Here is a 17,979-nt window from a genome sequence, read left to right as displayed (position 1 = left end):
ATACTGTTGATAAAGCTCAACATGCATTGAACCCGGGACATTCTTTCTAGTAAATAAACAAGCCCCTTATTCTTGACATGATCTTTTCCCTCGTCACATTCCGCCTTGTGATTAGCGGAGGGAAGGAAAAGAGGGAAAAGTCTTCATATCCAGCATAACCTCTTCAGATAAGCCATTGTCTCAGTTCAGGAAATAACGCCGATGTCCAATGCTGCTGTCTCACAGCTGATAAACTCTCACAGCAACACATGCACAGGAAAGAGTCACTTCACTGTACAAAACTCTTTATTGTCGAGATGTGTACATGTACATACCACTTATAAAAATAGACAACCTAGTTTATACAAAAATGTCTGGTCAAATGCAATTCTTTAAGGAGCTCAGGCAGGGTCTATGGAGATGACTTTTGGTTCTACTGTAATTTCATTATATGCTATATGATGATAATATATTGGCCTTTGAGATCTGTTGATTGCTGATGATCAGAAACTGAAATGGTTTTTGATGTCCTTGATCTGCTTCATCATTCCAGCGATGTGCTCTCCCCTACAGGATAGAAGAAAGAAATTCAGGATCACTGCACTAACAGTCAAAAGCTAGTGGCCTAAGGGTATAATCTCACATTCACTATATGGACAAAGTTTTTGGACACCTGATCATTACACCAACAGGGACTGTAATGACATCTCATTATAAGAGCACTTTCCACAAGAGCTTGGAGTGTGTCTGTGGGAATTTTTGCCCATTGGTCCAGTAGAGCATTTGTGAGGTCAGGCTGAATGAGATGTTAAATGAGAAGTCCTGGATCGCAATCTCCATTCCAGTAAAGGTGTTTGATGGGGTTGAGGTCAGGACTCTGCGCAGGCCAGTCAACGTCCTCCACACCAAACTCACACATCCATGTCTTTATGGACCTTGCTTTGTGCACAGGGGAACAGTCATGCAGGAATAGAAAAGGGCCTTCCCCAAACTATTCCCACAAAGTTGGAAGCATAGCATTGTCCAAAATGTCTTGGTAATGCTAAAAGCATTAAGATGTCCCTTCACTGGAAGTTAAGGAGCCTAGCCCAACCCCTGAAAAACAGCCCCATACAGTTATCCCTCCTCCATCAAACTTTACTTTATTTGACACAATGCAGTCAGGCAGGGGACGTTCTCCAGGCATCCACCAAACCCAAAGCAGGATTCGTCACTCCAGAGAACACATTTCCACTACCACTCACCAGTGGTGAGATGCTTTACAGCACTCCATCTGACGCTTGGCACTAAACTTGGTGATGCGAGGCTTGCATGCAGCTGATCGGCAATGGAAACCCATTCCGTGAAGCTCCCGCCGCACAGGTTTTGTGCTGATATTAATGCCAGTGGAAGTTTGGAACCCTTTCAGCAGAGCGTTGGCGACTTTTACACACCATGCACCTCAGCACTCGGTGACCCCGCTCTGTGACTTTACGTGGTCTTCCGCTTCGTGGCTGCTGTTCCTAAACACTCCCATTTTCCAATAATACCCCTTACAGTTAACCATGGGATATCTAACAGGGAAGAAATTCCACAAACTGACTTGTTGCAAAGCTGACATCCTATCACAGTGCCACTCTTGAATTCACATGAGCTCTTCAGAACGAAACATTTTTATAAACGAATATTTGTAAATGTAGACTGCATGGCTCGATACTTCATTTTTACACACCTGTGACAATGGGTCCGACTGAAACACCTGAATTCAATAATCAAGAGGTGTGTCCCAATTCGTTTGTCCATACAGTGCATGTATATACATAATCTATATACATAATATATGTATATCACTTGATTTGACACAAAATAAAGAAAAAAAAATGTAGGAAATTTAACATTTTCTTGTATAACAGTTTTCTAGCATAACAGTAACAGATTTGTTTGCGTTTTCATAATAGGTTAAAGGTTGAGTTTTTTTGCACATTATGGTAATGGGGACATTTTATTGTGTAACAGCTATGAGGATTAGTTGTTTTGTGTAACAGGAAGTGGGGTGAGTTAACGGGCATCAGTAACATGGATGTGTTTTTTTGTGTAAGCATTTTTTTTACACAATCGTAACTGGTGGGTTTTTGCATAACAGCGATGAGGATAATTTGTTTTATGTAACAGTAAGTGGGGTGAGTCAACAGGCAACAGTAACAGGGATGTGTTTTTTGTGCAAGCATTTTTTTACATAATCGCAATGGATGAGTTTTTTGCGTAAAAGCCATGAGGATTTTGTGTAACAGTAAGTGGGGTGATTTAACGTGTAACAGGCTTTTTTTTTTTACACAATTTTAACGGATGAGTTTTTTGCATAACAATAATAGAGATGTATGTTACTGTAATGGAGATACTTTTTTACGTGGTACACTAACAGATGGGTTTTCTGCGCAATGTGGTAACAGAAATTGTAGAAATTAAATTTAAAATTTCCAGGAAGAGTTTGTTAGTATGAGCATCAGTGGATTGACAATGGCACAACACATTCATTTCTTTAAGCCCAGCAGTAAATAAGTATGAAGTGGATATGAATTGAAAGGTGGGGGGGGGGGGGGTGGGCTGTAACAGGGGTGAGGAGACCTGGTCAAAACCCATTTCCATTAAGTAAGAAATCTTGAGGTTTACGGCGAGAACTTTTTGGCTTGTGCTCGGACCCTTTTTTCATATTCCACTCTGTTTTGGCAGTAAATTGTGTACTCAGTTTTTTTGCACAACAGTAACAGGAATTAAACTTTTTTTTTTGCATTACAATAACTTGTATAAGGTTTAACATCACAGTAGGCTACAGACAATTCTATTTTTGGTCACAATGCCAAACAAAGTAAACTTAATGCTTCTAAAACCAATTGTTTTCTTTATGCTAAATATAATTTCTATTTTTATTTTGTTTTGGGGTGTAATATGACCCAATAACACCACTGAATAAGAGATGTGTCATGGACCAACAATAGACCTCGGCAAATGCTGCAGATCTAAATAGTGCACGCTCTCAGTACGTACTGTTCTTTCAGCACTCCCTGGACACACTTCCTCTGGTGGGCGTTGAGCGCGAGGCTGGAGCGAGCTGGAGATGCTCCTGTATTCATCTGCTTCTTCTGATATTCCTTCTTCATGTTCACCTGATAACACATTACAGCACACAGTGACACGGAGTACATCTGCTCCGCTCATGGCAACAGAAATGCAGCCAAAATAAACTGGGTTTTAACTAGGATACACCGTGAAGCAGCGTAAATAGAGTAAAGAAAAACAGAGACAGAACGGACCTGTTTAATGCCGTTGTCAAGGTGACGGAGCTGATCGTGGATGGTGTGCAGTTCCTTCCTCATGTCCTTCTCACTGTCTGACAGCACAGGAAGTTGACTGCGCAGACTTCCCAAAACCTGTTTAACTCTACACACACACACACACACACGAACAAGTGGTTTTAGCAGCTTAGTTTCAATAATTCCTTTTTTTGAACTGAGGAGGAAGTTTCGAGTTCAGAAATTTGAAACATTCCTATTATCAAAAAAAAAAATTCTATTCAACTAAATTCAAAGGGAAGTGAACCTGTTCATGATGGCTTCCTGACGGTACTTGGCATCTTCATATTTATCAGCCAGTCGCTCTGCAGCCTCCCTCAGGGTTTTCCTACAACACACCAACATGTTTTACAACTTTAGCACAGTGCATCTAGTGGATCGCAGGAAACCACAGCTTTAATGACTCTCAGTTATTACGGCCGTTTACCACACTCGGTAATATCATGAGGTTGTAGTGCTCATTCATTTAGTTCTGAGTGACTCAACTGAGATAAATGTGTTTCTGTACGTGTGGTTGTGATTGGTGTTAAACGGGCAGTGCTGTGGTCACCTCTCCTCTCTACAAAGAGCAAGATCCTCCAGCTGCTTATTCTTCTGTCCAGTCAGGAGCTTTACTCTACAAGGGAGAGAATCAGAAAATTAACTGTTAATACAACAGCTGTATTTAATACACTACTAAAGAAGAAATTGATTAAACTGTTTATGTGGAACAAAATTATATTGACTTTTATAGACTACAGAGTATATTGTACTTCAGAATTAAACTAGAGCATTTTGGAAACACTACAGTGCTTAGAATAACGTTTGAAAGTTTGGGGTCGGTACGATTTGTTTTTATGTTTGTGAAGTTTTATGTTCACCAAGGCTGGATTTATTTGATCAAAAATACAGTAAAAACAGTCATTTTGTGAAATATTCTTAGTTTAAAATAACGGTTTCCATATTAATACATCTTAAATGTAACTTATTTCAGTAATGGCATGCTAAATTTTTGGTGTCACATGATCCTTCAGAAATCATTATAATATGTTGATCTGGTCCTTGAGAAACATTTCTTATAATTATTAATGTTCAAAACAGTTGTGATGCTTGATATTTTTGATTCATGATTCTTCAAAAAAATCAGCATTTTTTTTAAATATAAATCTTTTGTAACAATGAAAAAGTCTTTAATGTCACTTTTGATCAATTTAATGCATCCCTATTGAATAAAAATCTTTTTTTTTATATATTATGCTGTTTGAATTCATATTAATAATAGTTTTAATTAGGTCAATACTAGGGTTGCAAAGGGGCGGAAAATTTCCGGTAAATTTCCAGAAAGTTTCCGGTAAATTTCCATGGGAAGTTAAGCTAGGGAATTTTGGAAATATTCATTACCACGGAAACCGCTTGTGCGTCCACTCTGAAAGTAACTGTACACATAAGAGACGGATAGATACATTATTTAAGGTTATTTCTATTCGTTAGAATATTGATATATGAACTTGTTGTCAAGTAAGCCCCGTTGCGAGCATGTGCGTCTCTCTAAACTTTCAGTGTGCTGCACTGCTCTAGTTGAGTTCTGCGCCTTCCCCCCCGAAAATATCACGTTAATTTTGAAAACGTAATTCCTTTTGTGGATTCTCTTGGTCTTTGTTCATGTTTCTTTGACAAATATCAGTGTCTCAGTCTCACGCACGCTGCACATGAGTTAACCACGCCTACTTATTTACATGTTGCGGTATACACGGAATACAAAAATCTGTTACGCTGGACATTTTCTTCCGCGGTAATGATATATACCATCATACTGCCCAGCCCTACTTATGTGGTAAATAAAGTTATGCTAGCTTATTTAGCATCTAACCTATCAGCTTGATATCTACTAGATGAATACATTTGTATGTGATATTTGCAATTTAAACATTTAATAAATATATTTCCCCATAATATCATCAAAACTTACTTCACTTTGTTTAGTCCACAGGCTCAAATGTGTGCCTTCAATAGTCTTGTGCTTTGGGCTTCTGTACATGTGATGGAGGCATGCACAGTGCCAGTAGGGGGTGTGGTCTCAATAGCCATGCAGTAAGCAGTGTGCTATGTGCATGTGATTGAGGAATGGCATGGATATTCAAGTGTATTTGAATGGCATCTGTTTGTTTTAGTCAAGATTATGCTAAAATATACTTTCCTCAACTATATTTAAGTTCCCTATGAAGAGCCAACCTTCAACTTTGAAAATTCCCAGTTTATTCCCGTTTATTCCCAAAAATTCCTGTTAATTCCCTTAAATTCCCATTAATTCCCATTAATTCCCATGGAAAGTTTCCATCTTTGAAAATTCCCAGAATTTTGCAACCCTAGTCAATACATGTTAAATCAGACTACATACTGGCTCTATAACTTGTTTGTTTGATTTAGTTATCTATATTACTTAGCATATATAGTTCAAAATATCTGGTTCAAAATATCAGCTTTTGAAAATGTTTATCTTGTACCTTCTCTGCATTTCTTCATGAGCCAGGCCCAGTTTGAGGATATACTCCTCTCTGAACACCTGTGTGGCTCGACTCACCAGCTGCAGACATTCTGGAGGAGGAGGAGACGAGTCCTTATCCCCCGCTCTGAAACACACACAAACATGTTAAGGTGGTTAAGCTGGTTTTTGGGTAATGGTAGGTGGTTTATTGCTGGTTTAAGGTAGTCTACCAGCCATACTGGGCAAGACCAGGATGATATACTAGGTCAGAACCAGTTCTTCCAGCTGACAGTCCAGATAATCAATCATTTAGAAGAGTGATCTCAAACTCAATTCCTGGAGGGCCACAGCTCTGCACAGTTTTGCTCCAACCCTAATCAAACACACCTGATCCAGCTAATCAAGGTCTTCAGGATTATTAGAAACTTCCTTGCAGGTGTGAGTTGGAGCTGGTTGGAGCTAAACTGTGCAGAGCTGTGGCCCTCCAGGAATTGAGTTTGAGACCACTGATTTAGAACCATGTAAAAAATCTTAAGCTGGTTTGAGCTTAACCCTCTATGGTACGCATTATGTTCTAACCATGAAATATTTTTTTTATTTCACAAAATAGCTTCAAACATACAAATAAAAAAAGATTCCTGAAAAAAAGACCTACTTCAAAGTAGGTCAAAAATGTAGGTTTTCTATAAAATTATGATTTTTCTTTTCCATTTAATTGCACATTTCTTTTAGAAATTTATAATTTATATAATTGGAACTCATGCAAACCAAAATGAAGTAGATCCCTATAATTTAATCCCTATCATTCCCAATCATTTGGCTAACTCATCCGCTAACTCATCCGCTAACTCATCCGCTAACTCATCCGCTAACTCATCCGCTAACTCATCCGCTAACTCATCCTATTGCCCTTTCCGTAAAATATTGCTGTATTCATTTTCTGAAAAGGAGAATTCAATTTGTTATTTATACAACTATACTACAATTAACACTTTAAATAAATAAATAACTGCAATCATATTGTTGATATAAATGGGAAAATACATGACTGCAATTCCACTGTGGTACAGCGCTGCCATACGGCCATATGGAATTTTTTTTTTTAATTTACAGTAAAATGATGTTAGACAAAGTTGATTTGTGAATAAAAATATTTAATTTACTTATCAAAGATGCTGCAAAAAAAATTAATAGAGTTTTTTTTCTGAATAACAAGGAAATGAGAAGAAATTAATTGTTGCCATATGGCAACGCTATACCATAAAGAGTTAAGGTGTTTTTTTTTTGGCAAGGTCAATAAAAATTAAAGTTAATCGCAAGCGGTCACATTTTACCTCAGCATTAATGGATTGGTGGAGCTGCGTGCCAAGATGTTGCGAATATGCTGTTCAAAAGAGTCTTCAGCCAATCCACGCAGAGGAGAGCTGTCTGACCCCACCCTCGGATGAGAGCAGAGCAACGGAGGGGACGGGGGACGAATAGAGCTTCTGCATGGAGATTTAAAAAGAAACTGTTACTTACAACAACAAAAAATCTGATAGCAAGTACCTTACTTCCAATTAAAATCTAACACAGCTCTTCCCAAACTTTTTTGACAGCTAAACCGTTTAGCTAAAATATTTACTTAAAGGGATACTCCACTTTAAAATGAAAATTCTGTCATCATATACTCACCCTCATGTTGTTTCAAACCTGTATGAATTTCTTTCTTCTGCTGAACAGAAAGGAAGATATTTAGAAGAATGTCAGTAACCAGACAGTTTCTGGTACCATTGACTTCCATAGTATATATTTTTTCCTACTATGGAAGTCAATGAGACCAGAAACTGTCTGGTTACTGACATTCTTCTAAATATATCTTCCTTTCTGTTCAGCAGAAGAAAGAAATTCATACAGGTTTGAAACAACATGAGGGTAATTATATATGATGACAGAATTTTCATTTTAAAGTGGAGTATCCCTTTAAAGTACCCCGAGATTAGAAACTAATATTTTACTAATTAAACAAATTTGCATATTCACGGTCCCTGATATCGAATAACAATTATTATTATTAATACATTTTATCTCTAATTATAAAAAAGGACAGAGATATATTATATTATCCTTTTGTAAACAGGGTTGTTGTTATTATTATTATTATTATTATTAATAACTAAAACCTAAACCATACAAAACATTTTCATTACTTGAAATAAAATGAATATTAACTGAAAATCAAATAGACTAAAACAGTTATTTTATTTCAACTTGTCAAGAAAAGACTAAATATTTTCATTTACTTTAACTTGACAGACTAAAATAACTAAAACATAAAATACAATATAATAAAAACTATACAGACATTTATAAAAAAAAAAAAATCACAACATAGCGAAATTACTATAAATTTCAAATCAAACTTGAAAATCTAAAAACTAATTCAAAATATGAATAAAAATTATAATAGCATCTCAGTGATAATTAAATAACACTAGTTGTAAAGTACAATTGTACTGTAAAAAAAAAGAAACTCTGAAAACATGCAGCACAACTAACTATGCATTACAGATATTAAATTAAGCTATATTCGCGATTAACCTGTAGCCCCATTTATTTATTTTAATTTGACACAATAGAATTAATTATTAGCTTTTCATCAACTCAAGAACGCCCTACAGTTCCCTCACGAACCCTGATTGGGAAAACCTGATCTAACAAATATGGAAAGAGGCAGATAGTGCTGGTCACTTACAGAAGAGGGAGCAGAAGACACTCGTAGGTACTCGTGATGCAGATCATGGTGGCTCCAAGGGACAGGTCTGACACGATCCAAAACCCACGAACAGGAGCTGGCAAACTGAGAGAAAGAGACATGGGACGAGCGGAGACTTTAAATAAGCACCAGTAATCTACAGCGCTTACTCAGCGTCTCTTAAGGTTTGCTCAAACGTTTGCAAATCGGGGTTTTGATTCACAAGAGATGTGGGATTTTAGCTTTAAATGCTGCTTCTGATACCACTGCACTGAAATGTTAATTCAACCTGTTGGTGAGAGGTCTGGTACACAGGATGTGCTCCACTATGCAGCGTTGTTCTGCCGCCAGCTCCTGCAGACTGTCTTTATCCTCCTCATCTGCACAACATACAATATATAGAGTTCCTCAAACACTCCACTTCAGTGCTGTGAATGGAAATCATTCAATGCAAGTAAATGTGCTCACCAGACTCCAGAAACTTGTGTAGCTTCTTGAACCAGGTGAGTCCTACACTGTGCACACCGGCCTCATGGGTGCAGTGATACCTGTGCTGACACAGAGGATCTGAAACAGAGGGTTTTGACACAAATTAATACTTTAATTCAGCGAGGATGCACTAAATTAATCAAAGATGACAGTAAAGATGTTAAAAATGTTACAAAGATAAATGCTGTTCTTTTGAGTTTCTATTCATCAAAAAAAACTGAAAAAATGATCACAGTTTCCACAAAAGTATTAAGCCATCTAATTATTAACCCATCTTTAACATTGATAATAAGAAAAAAATGTTTCTCGAGCACCAAATCAGCATATTACAATGATTTCTGAAGGATCATGTGACACTGAAGACACTGAAGTAATGGCTGCTGAAAGTATCATTATTTGTTTTACAAAAATTGAAATTATCACAGAGTACTGATTAAGGTTTATAGCTCGGAAATAAACGCTGATGTCTACGGAAGCGAAAGAGAGAAAATAGAGTAAATCACCTTTTGAAAAAAAAAGTAATGACGCTTCAGATTCTGTTTCAATTACATCGTTACACCAGTAGGTGGCGAGTGCGAGAAATGACTTGCAAACGACTTTTCTCCAGTGTTATGACGTATTTCCAAGTGAAACGTAATATTGAACAGAGGGCAGGGTTTTACTTAGCGCTCCTCCTCTCCATCTCTCGCTCATAGCAGACTAACGTTTGAGGGGAGTGGTTAAGCCTTTCCCAACCCAAGCCGTCAAACCTACATCATCAGAGAAGGAACGCCATTCCAGACCGGAAGTAACTTTTCAGATTTTGATTAAAGATTACCATGGTAAAAAAAAAAAAAAGTTATATTTACTTGCACGGATTAATTGTTCAGCACAAGACTAGTAATATGCGCTAACAAAGTAAATAGGGTAAATTTTGATTTCATGGGGACTTTAAAAAAAAAAAAAATTGTCATTGAATCATTCATTCAAGAGATTCGTTGAAAAACACTGATTCATCCAGTAATGAAACAAGCGAGTCATTGAATCATTCATTCAAACGCATTTTTTTTTTTAAATCATTCAAATTAAATATTTTAAAATAGACTGCAACAGTGGGAGAATCGTGATCTCTATTTTAGACCAAAAAAACAAACAAAAAAAACAAATGTATTCTTCATTTATCCAGAATCGTGCAGCTCTAAAATATACACTGCTCAAAAAAATAAAGGGAACACTTTTTAATCAGAGAATAGCATCAAGTCAGTTAAACTCCTGTGATATTGATCTGGTCAGTTAAGTAACAGAGGGGGTTGGTAATCAGTTTCAGCTGCTTTAGTGTTAATGACATTAACAGCAGGTGCACTAGATGGGCAACAGTGAGACAACCCCCAAAACAGGAATGGTTTTACAGGTGGAGGCCACTGACATTTTTTCCCTACTCATCTTTTCGGACTGTTTTTCACCAGTTTTGCATTTGGCTAGGGTCAGTGTCACTACTGGTAGCATGAGGCGTTACCTGGACCCTACAGAGGTTGCGCAGGCAGTCCAGCTCCTTCAGGATGGCTCATCAATACGTGCCATTGCCAGAAGGTTTGCTGTGTCTCCCAGCACAGTCTCAAGAGCATGGAGGAGATTCCAGGAAGACAGACAGCTACTCTAGGAGAGCTGGTCAGGGCCGTAGAAGGTCCTTAACCCATCAGCAGGACCGGTATCTGCTCCTTTATGCGAGGAGGAACATGATGAACACTGCCAGAGCCCTACAAAATGACCTCCAGCAGGCCACTGGTGTGAATGTCTCTGACCAAACAATCAGAAACAGACTTCATGAGGGTGGCCTGAGGGCCCGACGTCCTCTAGTGGGCCCTGTGCTCACTGCCCAGCACCAGGGAGCTCGATTGGCATTTCCCATTGAACACCAGAATTGGCAGGTCCGCCACTGGTGCCCTGTGGTTTTCACAAATGAGAGCAGGTTCACCCTGAGCACGTGACAGACAGGAAAGGGTCTGGAGAAGCCGTGGAGAATGTTATGCTGCCTGTAACATTGTTCAGCATGACCGGTTTGGTGGTGGGTCAGTGATGGTCTGGGGAGGCATATCCATGGAGGGACGCACAGACCTCTGCAGGCTAGACAATGGCACCCTGACTGCCATTAGGTATCGGGATGAAATCCTTGGATCCATTGTCAGACCCTATGCTGGTGCAGTGGGTCCTGGGTTCCTCCTGGTGCACAACAATGCCCGGCCTCATGTGGCGAGAGCATGCAGGCAGTTCCTGGAGGATGAAGGAATGATACCATTGAAGGGCCACCACGCTCACCTGACCTACATCCAATAGAACACCTCTGGGACATTGTGTTTCGGTCCATCTGACATCACCTGGTTGCACCTCAGACTGTCCAGGAGCTCAGTGATGCGCTGGTCCAGATATGGGAGGAAATACCCCAGGACACCATCCGTCGTCTCATTAGGAGCATGCCCCGACGTTGTCAGGCATGCATACAAGCACGTGGGGGCCATACAAACTACTGAGTACCATTTTGAGTTGCTGCAATGAAATTTCAGCAAAATTGACAAGCCTGCTGCATCATTTTTTCACTTAGATTTCCGGGGTGTCTTTGAATTCAATCCTCTGTAGGTTGATCATTTTCATTTCCATCAAACGATGTGGCATCCTTTCGTTCATAACACATTACCCAGTCCATATTAGTATAGATATCCAGCATGATATTTTTCCCCATTGAGATCTGATGTGTTTTCAAAGTGTTCCTTTAATTTTTTTGAGCAGTGTATATATATATATATATATACACACACACATTATATATATTTATATTAATATTGATATTGATATTTTTATTACACATTGTAAAGATAAACTTAAAGTTAACGTGTTGTTACATAATTCTTTTTCATTTGAATGGGAAAACAACATTAAAAATAGTAGCTATGCCAAACGTTATAGAATGGAATTTTCTGAACTATTTTCAGTGGATTTTTAAATTTTGACAAAAAGGTTTGTGGTGTCAAAAAGCAATTTTATGATCAGTACCAGAAAATGACATATCTTTACGGCGTAATACAAGTATATTCAGATTGGGATGTAGCCTATATGTATGGTGAGTGCTTGTGTGACCTCCTTACCTCGGTGTAATCTGATTGGACAGGTGAAGTCTGACTCTGTAATCTCCTCCTCTTCCCCAGCAGGCAGTTTGAGCGTCAGTTCCAGTTCCACACACTCGAACACATAAAGTGAAGGCACAGTCTCTGAGCCTCTGGACCATCTCTCTACAGCCTGAATGCACAAACACAGGGGCTCAGCATCTCTCACACTGTAAAAGATGCATTTGATGATTTGTAAGATGGACTGAATTCTGTCTTACTCGGCCATACTCTTCTTCCTCTGCCTCCAGCACCACACAGTGGTATAGCATTCCTGATTCAGTGGCAATAACCAGGATGTTGGGCACACAAGGCAGGCAGAGCACAGCGCACGCATCGTAGCCGTAGTTATCTTCTGCCGCGGGATACATGGGTAATGGGCCCATCGGCTTCCCTAAATTACTGATACTAGGAGAAAGACTGAAGATTAATGGAGCAAATCTCTCTGACAGGCTAGGCTACACATCAAGACATTTTTCAGTGTGACAAGAAACAAGAAAAAGATGTTTATAACCACAAAACATACATGCAGAATCTTTAAAAAAAAAAAATTGAAAACGTGTATATAAATATATATATCACTATTTACAGTAAGGTCCTATTAGTTAACGTTAGTAATTGCATTAACTAAAATTAAAACAAAATTATACAGAAATAGAGTTGTAACCGTATTTATAAAAATAAAAAAATGTAAATTAAAATAAAACTGTTCAGTGTTAGTCCATGTTAGCAACTCCGTTCAATAATATTAACAGATACAAATTTTGATTTCAATAATGTATAATAATGTAGTAAATATTGGAATTAATATTAGAGATTTCACACACACATTTTCAAAAAGTCAGTACTAATAATTACTATCATGATGTATATTCAAAATACATATTGCTTTTACTTTTTTTTTTTTTTTCACATCATGGTCATCCAAAATAGAGATAAATTTTAGTATTATAGGATTGTGTTTAGTATTATATACACAATACTTTTATTTTTATATTTTTGGTATTCAATTTGTTTTTGTAATTATATATTTCTATTCAGCTTTAATTTATATTTCAGTTTTAGCAATTTTAGTCCTTCAACCTATACTTATTTTAGTTCAGTTAGTTGCCAGATTTGAAGTTTTTTAAGTTAAAGTTTTATCTAATATTTATATTTTTCAATTTATATTATATTTTAATATATATTTTATTTCAGCTTTATTTCAATTAATATATTATTTTTAATAGTTTTAGTTAACAATAACAACACTGGAAAAATGCAGAATACCGGTAGTCTTATAAATGCACTCAAATTTCTTTAAGCCTTTATATTACCTCCTGATTTTGAACTATGTTCTGATGATAAATTATTTTCATGGACACATTCTTGGTTTCATAATATTCACCCATACATATTATTATACTGTATCCTAGTTGTATGGATCTAGATATAACTTAAATTGTTACTATTTTTGCGGGGTTCCTACATATTTTCCATTTTATTAAACCATATTAAACATAAATGGTTCATACAGCATTATTTTCAGCATCATATTTGGTATACTGTAAGGTCATCTGTAAATATTTTTATTTTCTGTTTGTTTTTCATTGGTTTTCTCGAAGTGATTAAATGCGCTTACATGATAAGAAACCCAAAACGTTCTATAACCTGCATATATTCACCTCTGACACATCAGTTTGACACTGTAAATGTGGTTTGATGTTGCATGATCACCAACCATTTTTTAGTGAAGTTCAGAAGAGATTATCGTATGGTAAAGACAAACGGTTTTACATTAATGAAAATGTGTGCCTTGAATTCATTCAGTCGAGTTTGACAGTCACTAAACTTTTGCCATGAAAAAACTCTGCTTGTATGAAAAATGTGTGGCAATAGTGAAGACAGTATGAAAAGACAAATATTTTTTTCTATTTTCTTTTTTCCATACTGTAAGAACTGATTTTCCTGCTAAGACAAAACTCACCCTGCAATAAAGCAATAAAACGCACCCTGGACAGAAGATAGCAAAGACAGAGCACAGGACATTGTCCTGTCCAAACTTTTCTCCTACCTTATCTCTGCATCCCCCTCTCCCTCCACCCTTCCTCTCCCCCTGAGTCAAGTCACCAAAAGTTCACTAAGAATGTCTATATATCACATATGATGTATCTTGTGAATCTATTGTTTTTCCTTTTCATGTTTGGTATCATTTTAAGTGTCTCAGTGGTCTTAATTTCATTGCAGTCATTGGTTTAATGAGAAAGATTGAGAACTTAGGAGAATCCTGTTCTCCTCTCTGGGTGACGTCTCTTCAAGATATCTCCCGAAACCAGGTGCTACCCCCTGGGGTACATGAATTGACCCAAAAATATTGGTACAACCCTTTTGTTCTGGTCTGGGTATTTAAGAGTAGGTGACAGAGCAGTCTTTGGGACCCTTTAACCAAGAACATCCCCCATACAAGTGCTGTTTCAGTGTTTTCCTGTCAGGAATGCATTGCTTACTTTTAGAGTCATCTTTGAGTAACTGATGTTATGTATTTATTATTTCTGAATTAGCTTTTAATCACTTGTGTAATTGGCATGATACATTTTACCTGACATAAATGTTACATCTTGATTTATTCTGCATTTTTTCAGAAAACATTATTACCAGTAGATTAAAGTGTAGTCTGGTGTTTCCGCAAATCTCTGTCCAGGATAGATCAAACCGAAGGCACTATGAATGGAGCATGGGGCACATCATTAAGGAGACCTTCCGATTTCTGACTATCACTGACTTGGCACGTTGCAAGCTCGCAACTATTAAAAAAATGACACCTTTGTTATGAGTCAGCAGTGAGCGGCCGCTTAGGGTAAAATAGTTGCACTGTATCCTCAGACTATTTCAGAACTGGCTAGTTTGTGATTGTGAGCGCACATTCGCGACGTGACGTCTCAAAGCGACACCGGGTCCTTAATGAACAAATATTTGAAATTATGAGATGCTCAGAATAATCAAAGATCTAAATTAATTCATAATTTATATTATGACTATTTTCTAATCAGAAACACGATCTAAATTTGATTATCATTTGAAATTGGAGTCAGATTAAGCGTAGAGCTAAAGTAATATTGAAACTAGATTCCAATAAATTAAGTGAACTTCACTGGAGCGCTGAAAGGACATACACGCATTATCCCTTCGCCCAGGCCGTTGGACTCCGTCATTGGGCCAATGGGTGGTCCTTACAATACTTATCCAGACCTGGAAATTACTCAAATCAAATTCCATATTTTTCCAAAATACATAGGAACCCTGTATTTGCCAATGACTATTTTTTACTTTATAGTTTATAGTTATAAACGTTATAGTTTAAGGGCATCATGGCACAGTTATAGACATGTGATTGTTGTTACCTGTGTGTGAGAGAGATATAAGACAAAAATGTCTCTCCATTCCCGTACAGTATGTACAGTGGATACACCAGCAGCTCTGCCTTCATACGCAAACTGCTCAGACGAGGAGAATCCGCCAGCGGTCCGAAGTCAAACGCCACAGCCGTCTCGCCCAGAGACGCTGCATAGGAACGTCTGCACGAAAACAACACTTCAGTTATTTGGTCTTTATCAGTACATTTATAGCTTAACACCTCATTTTTAGATTTAAACCAGTGTTAATATAGCATTTTTCATATTACACATTTTATATTTTTATATTATTTTAATTTATATTATATTTTTGGTCGCACTTTATTTTAAGGTGTCCGTGTTACAGTGTAATTATACATGTAAGTACTGATTGAGTAATAATAATTAACTACATTTACTTACCATAGGGTTAGGAATAGGAGTTGGTTTAGAGTTAGTTGCATGTAATTATGCATAATTTATAGTTATTATTACTACAGTAACTACATGTAACATAACAAGGACACTGTAAAATAAATTGTTACCATATTTTTTGTTAATATTTTGAATTCGATTTTATATTTATATTTGCTGTTTTCATTTTACTTAGTTAGGTTTAGTAATTTTGCTACGCATTTAGTCTTTTTAGGTTTTTTCAAAATATGTCAGCAACACTTTACAATAAGCTTTCATTTGTTAATTAACTACATTAGTTTACATGAAATGAAGAAAAAATACTTCTATAGAATGTATTCATTTCACCATTTACTAATACATTATTAAAATCAAGTTTTATCAGTTAATTTTTAATGGATCTGAGCTAACATGAACTAACAATGATAACAATGATAATGTTAAAAAATACTGTAACAAATGTTTTGCCTGCTGTTGGTTAATGCATTGACCAAGATTAAATTATGAAACATTATTATTAGTGTTACCAATATGTCTATATAGTTTGTAAGTTTTCATTTATTTATTTTTAATGATTTTAGTACTTCAACTAAAAGAAAATGAGAAATGCTGCCTTGGCAACTAGCTGACAGTTAAGTCAGACAATAAGTTGTTTTCAATATTTTATTTTATTCATGTTTATTTAAAGTCAAATGACTTTAGTTTCAGCTAACAATAATTGCCCTGATCCATTCCAAGTAAAATACGCTTCTGGCAAAACCTTCTGATAAAATTAATAATATAGCAGCGAAATTGTCATTTGGTAGAAAATTGACAGTCTTACCCTCTTGTATGAACATTGCTGTCCTCATCCAACTGAGACACTGATAACACTTTGGCAGGGGACTGCGGTTCCTTAAGATTATAAAATCTGTATGGAAAAACATTCTTTAAACAACCCGAGTACAATAATAACAGTAATTCTGTTGTTCAGAGAGACATCTTTAAAGGGATAGATCAGCCAAAAATGATAATGTCATCATTACTCACCCTCAAATTGTTCCAAACCTGTATGAGTTTCTTCTGTTGAACACAAATGAATATATTTTGAAGAATGTTGGTAACCAGACAGTTGACGGCATCCATTGACTTCCATTATAGAAAAAACCCCCATGGAAGTCAATGGGTGCCATCACCCGTTTAGTTACTGACATTCTTCAAAATATCTTCTTTTGTGTTCAACGTAAGAAAGAATCTCGTACAAGATTGGAACAACTTGAGGGTGAGTAAATGATGACAAACTTTAATTTTTGGATGAACTATCCCTTTAACACCAGTGTCAGTCATTTACTTAAGATACCTGATGGTGTTATCTGAGGTCAGTAAAACTAGATGAGGCTCCTCAGTTTCACTGGGATACCAGGCAGCTTGTCGGAGTGTCACAGAAGCAGAACTGGTGAAGAAGCGTTCAGCCACTGGAATCGTCCTGTGAAGAAGAAAACATATAAAACCAAAGGACCTGATGGAGGAATGAATGCAGCTTTCCTAAAGCCGAAGTTCACTCACTTGCAGTTGATCTGGAGGCGTCCACCCTCAAACTCGGACCTCTTTCCCCAGCGCTGCGGCAGTTCCAGTATAGTCGCTCCACGCTGACCGATGAGAGCCACATGATACTGCGTCGGGCTGACGAGGACCTGACACACCTCAAACAGCGGCGGGTTGATGCACAGCAGAGTCTGCGGAGAGTTCGGCCACTATTACACACTGTCCGTGAAATAACTACACCAGACGGACACTATTTAAAGACGCTCACCTGGTATTTTGAAGTGTCTGTGTCGCCGTCAGCGTTCAGCTGTCGCAAGTTTGTGGTGTAAAACACACTCTCAACAGTATCCCATGTAAACAGGTCGCCGTTCAGACAAAACGTTAGGTTCTTGGCTATTCTTTTGCTAGTCCCCTGAGGCTCTAAATGAAGGCTCTCTTGTAATTTATTGAAGATATCGTGGTTCTTGAGCGCTTCCCTCCATCGATCTCCCGCGAACGACGCCATGTTTTTCTGTATTGTCGTAGAATAAAGACGTCA

At 37.3% G+C, this 17,979-nt stretch overlaps 1 protein-coding gene across 1 annotated transcript; it reads right to left on the bottom strand.

The window, feature by feature from the left end:
* Positions 1-267: 267 nt before the first annotated feature.
* nup88 (nucleoporin 88) lies at positions 268-17,976 on the bottom strand. The gene is made up of 17 exons (XM_079872225.1): positions 17,710-17,976; positions 17,463-17,632; positions 17,257-17,382; positions 16,741-16,827; positions 15,513-15,686; positions 12,354-12,540; positions 12,115-12,265; positions 8,975-9,073; positions 8,796-8,886; positions 8,507-8,611; positions 7,107-7,259; positions 5,792-5,917; positions 3,859-3,924; positions 3,556-3,636; positions 3,270-3,396; positions 3,004-3,122; positions 268-546 (listed from the first exon to the last, which is right to left on the bottom strand). Exons 1-17 carry the CDS (start codon positions 17,944-17,946, stop codon positions 483-485), a joined length of 2,163 nt encoding a protein of 720 aa, XP_079728351.1. The 5' UTR covers positions 17,947-17,976; the 3' UTR covers positions 268-482.
* Positions 17,977-17,979: the final 3 nt, after the last annotated feature.

Source organism: Squalius cephalus (assembly GCF_949319135.1).
Source record: "Squalius cephalus genome assembly, chromosome: 5".
Taxonomy (NCBI): domain Eukaryota; kingdom Metazoa; phylum Chordata; class Actinopteri; order Cypriniformes; family Leuciscidae; genus Squalius; species Squalius cephalus.
Note: the sequence above shows the minus strand (reverse complement) of the source record. Positions and strands in the feature narration are given on the sequence as shown.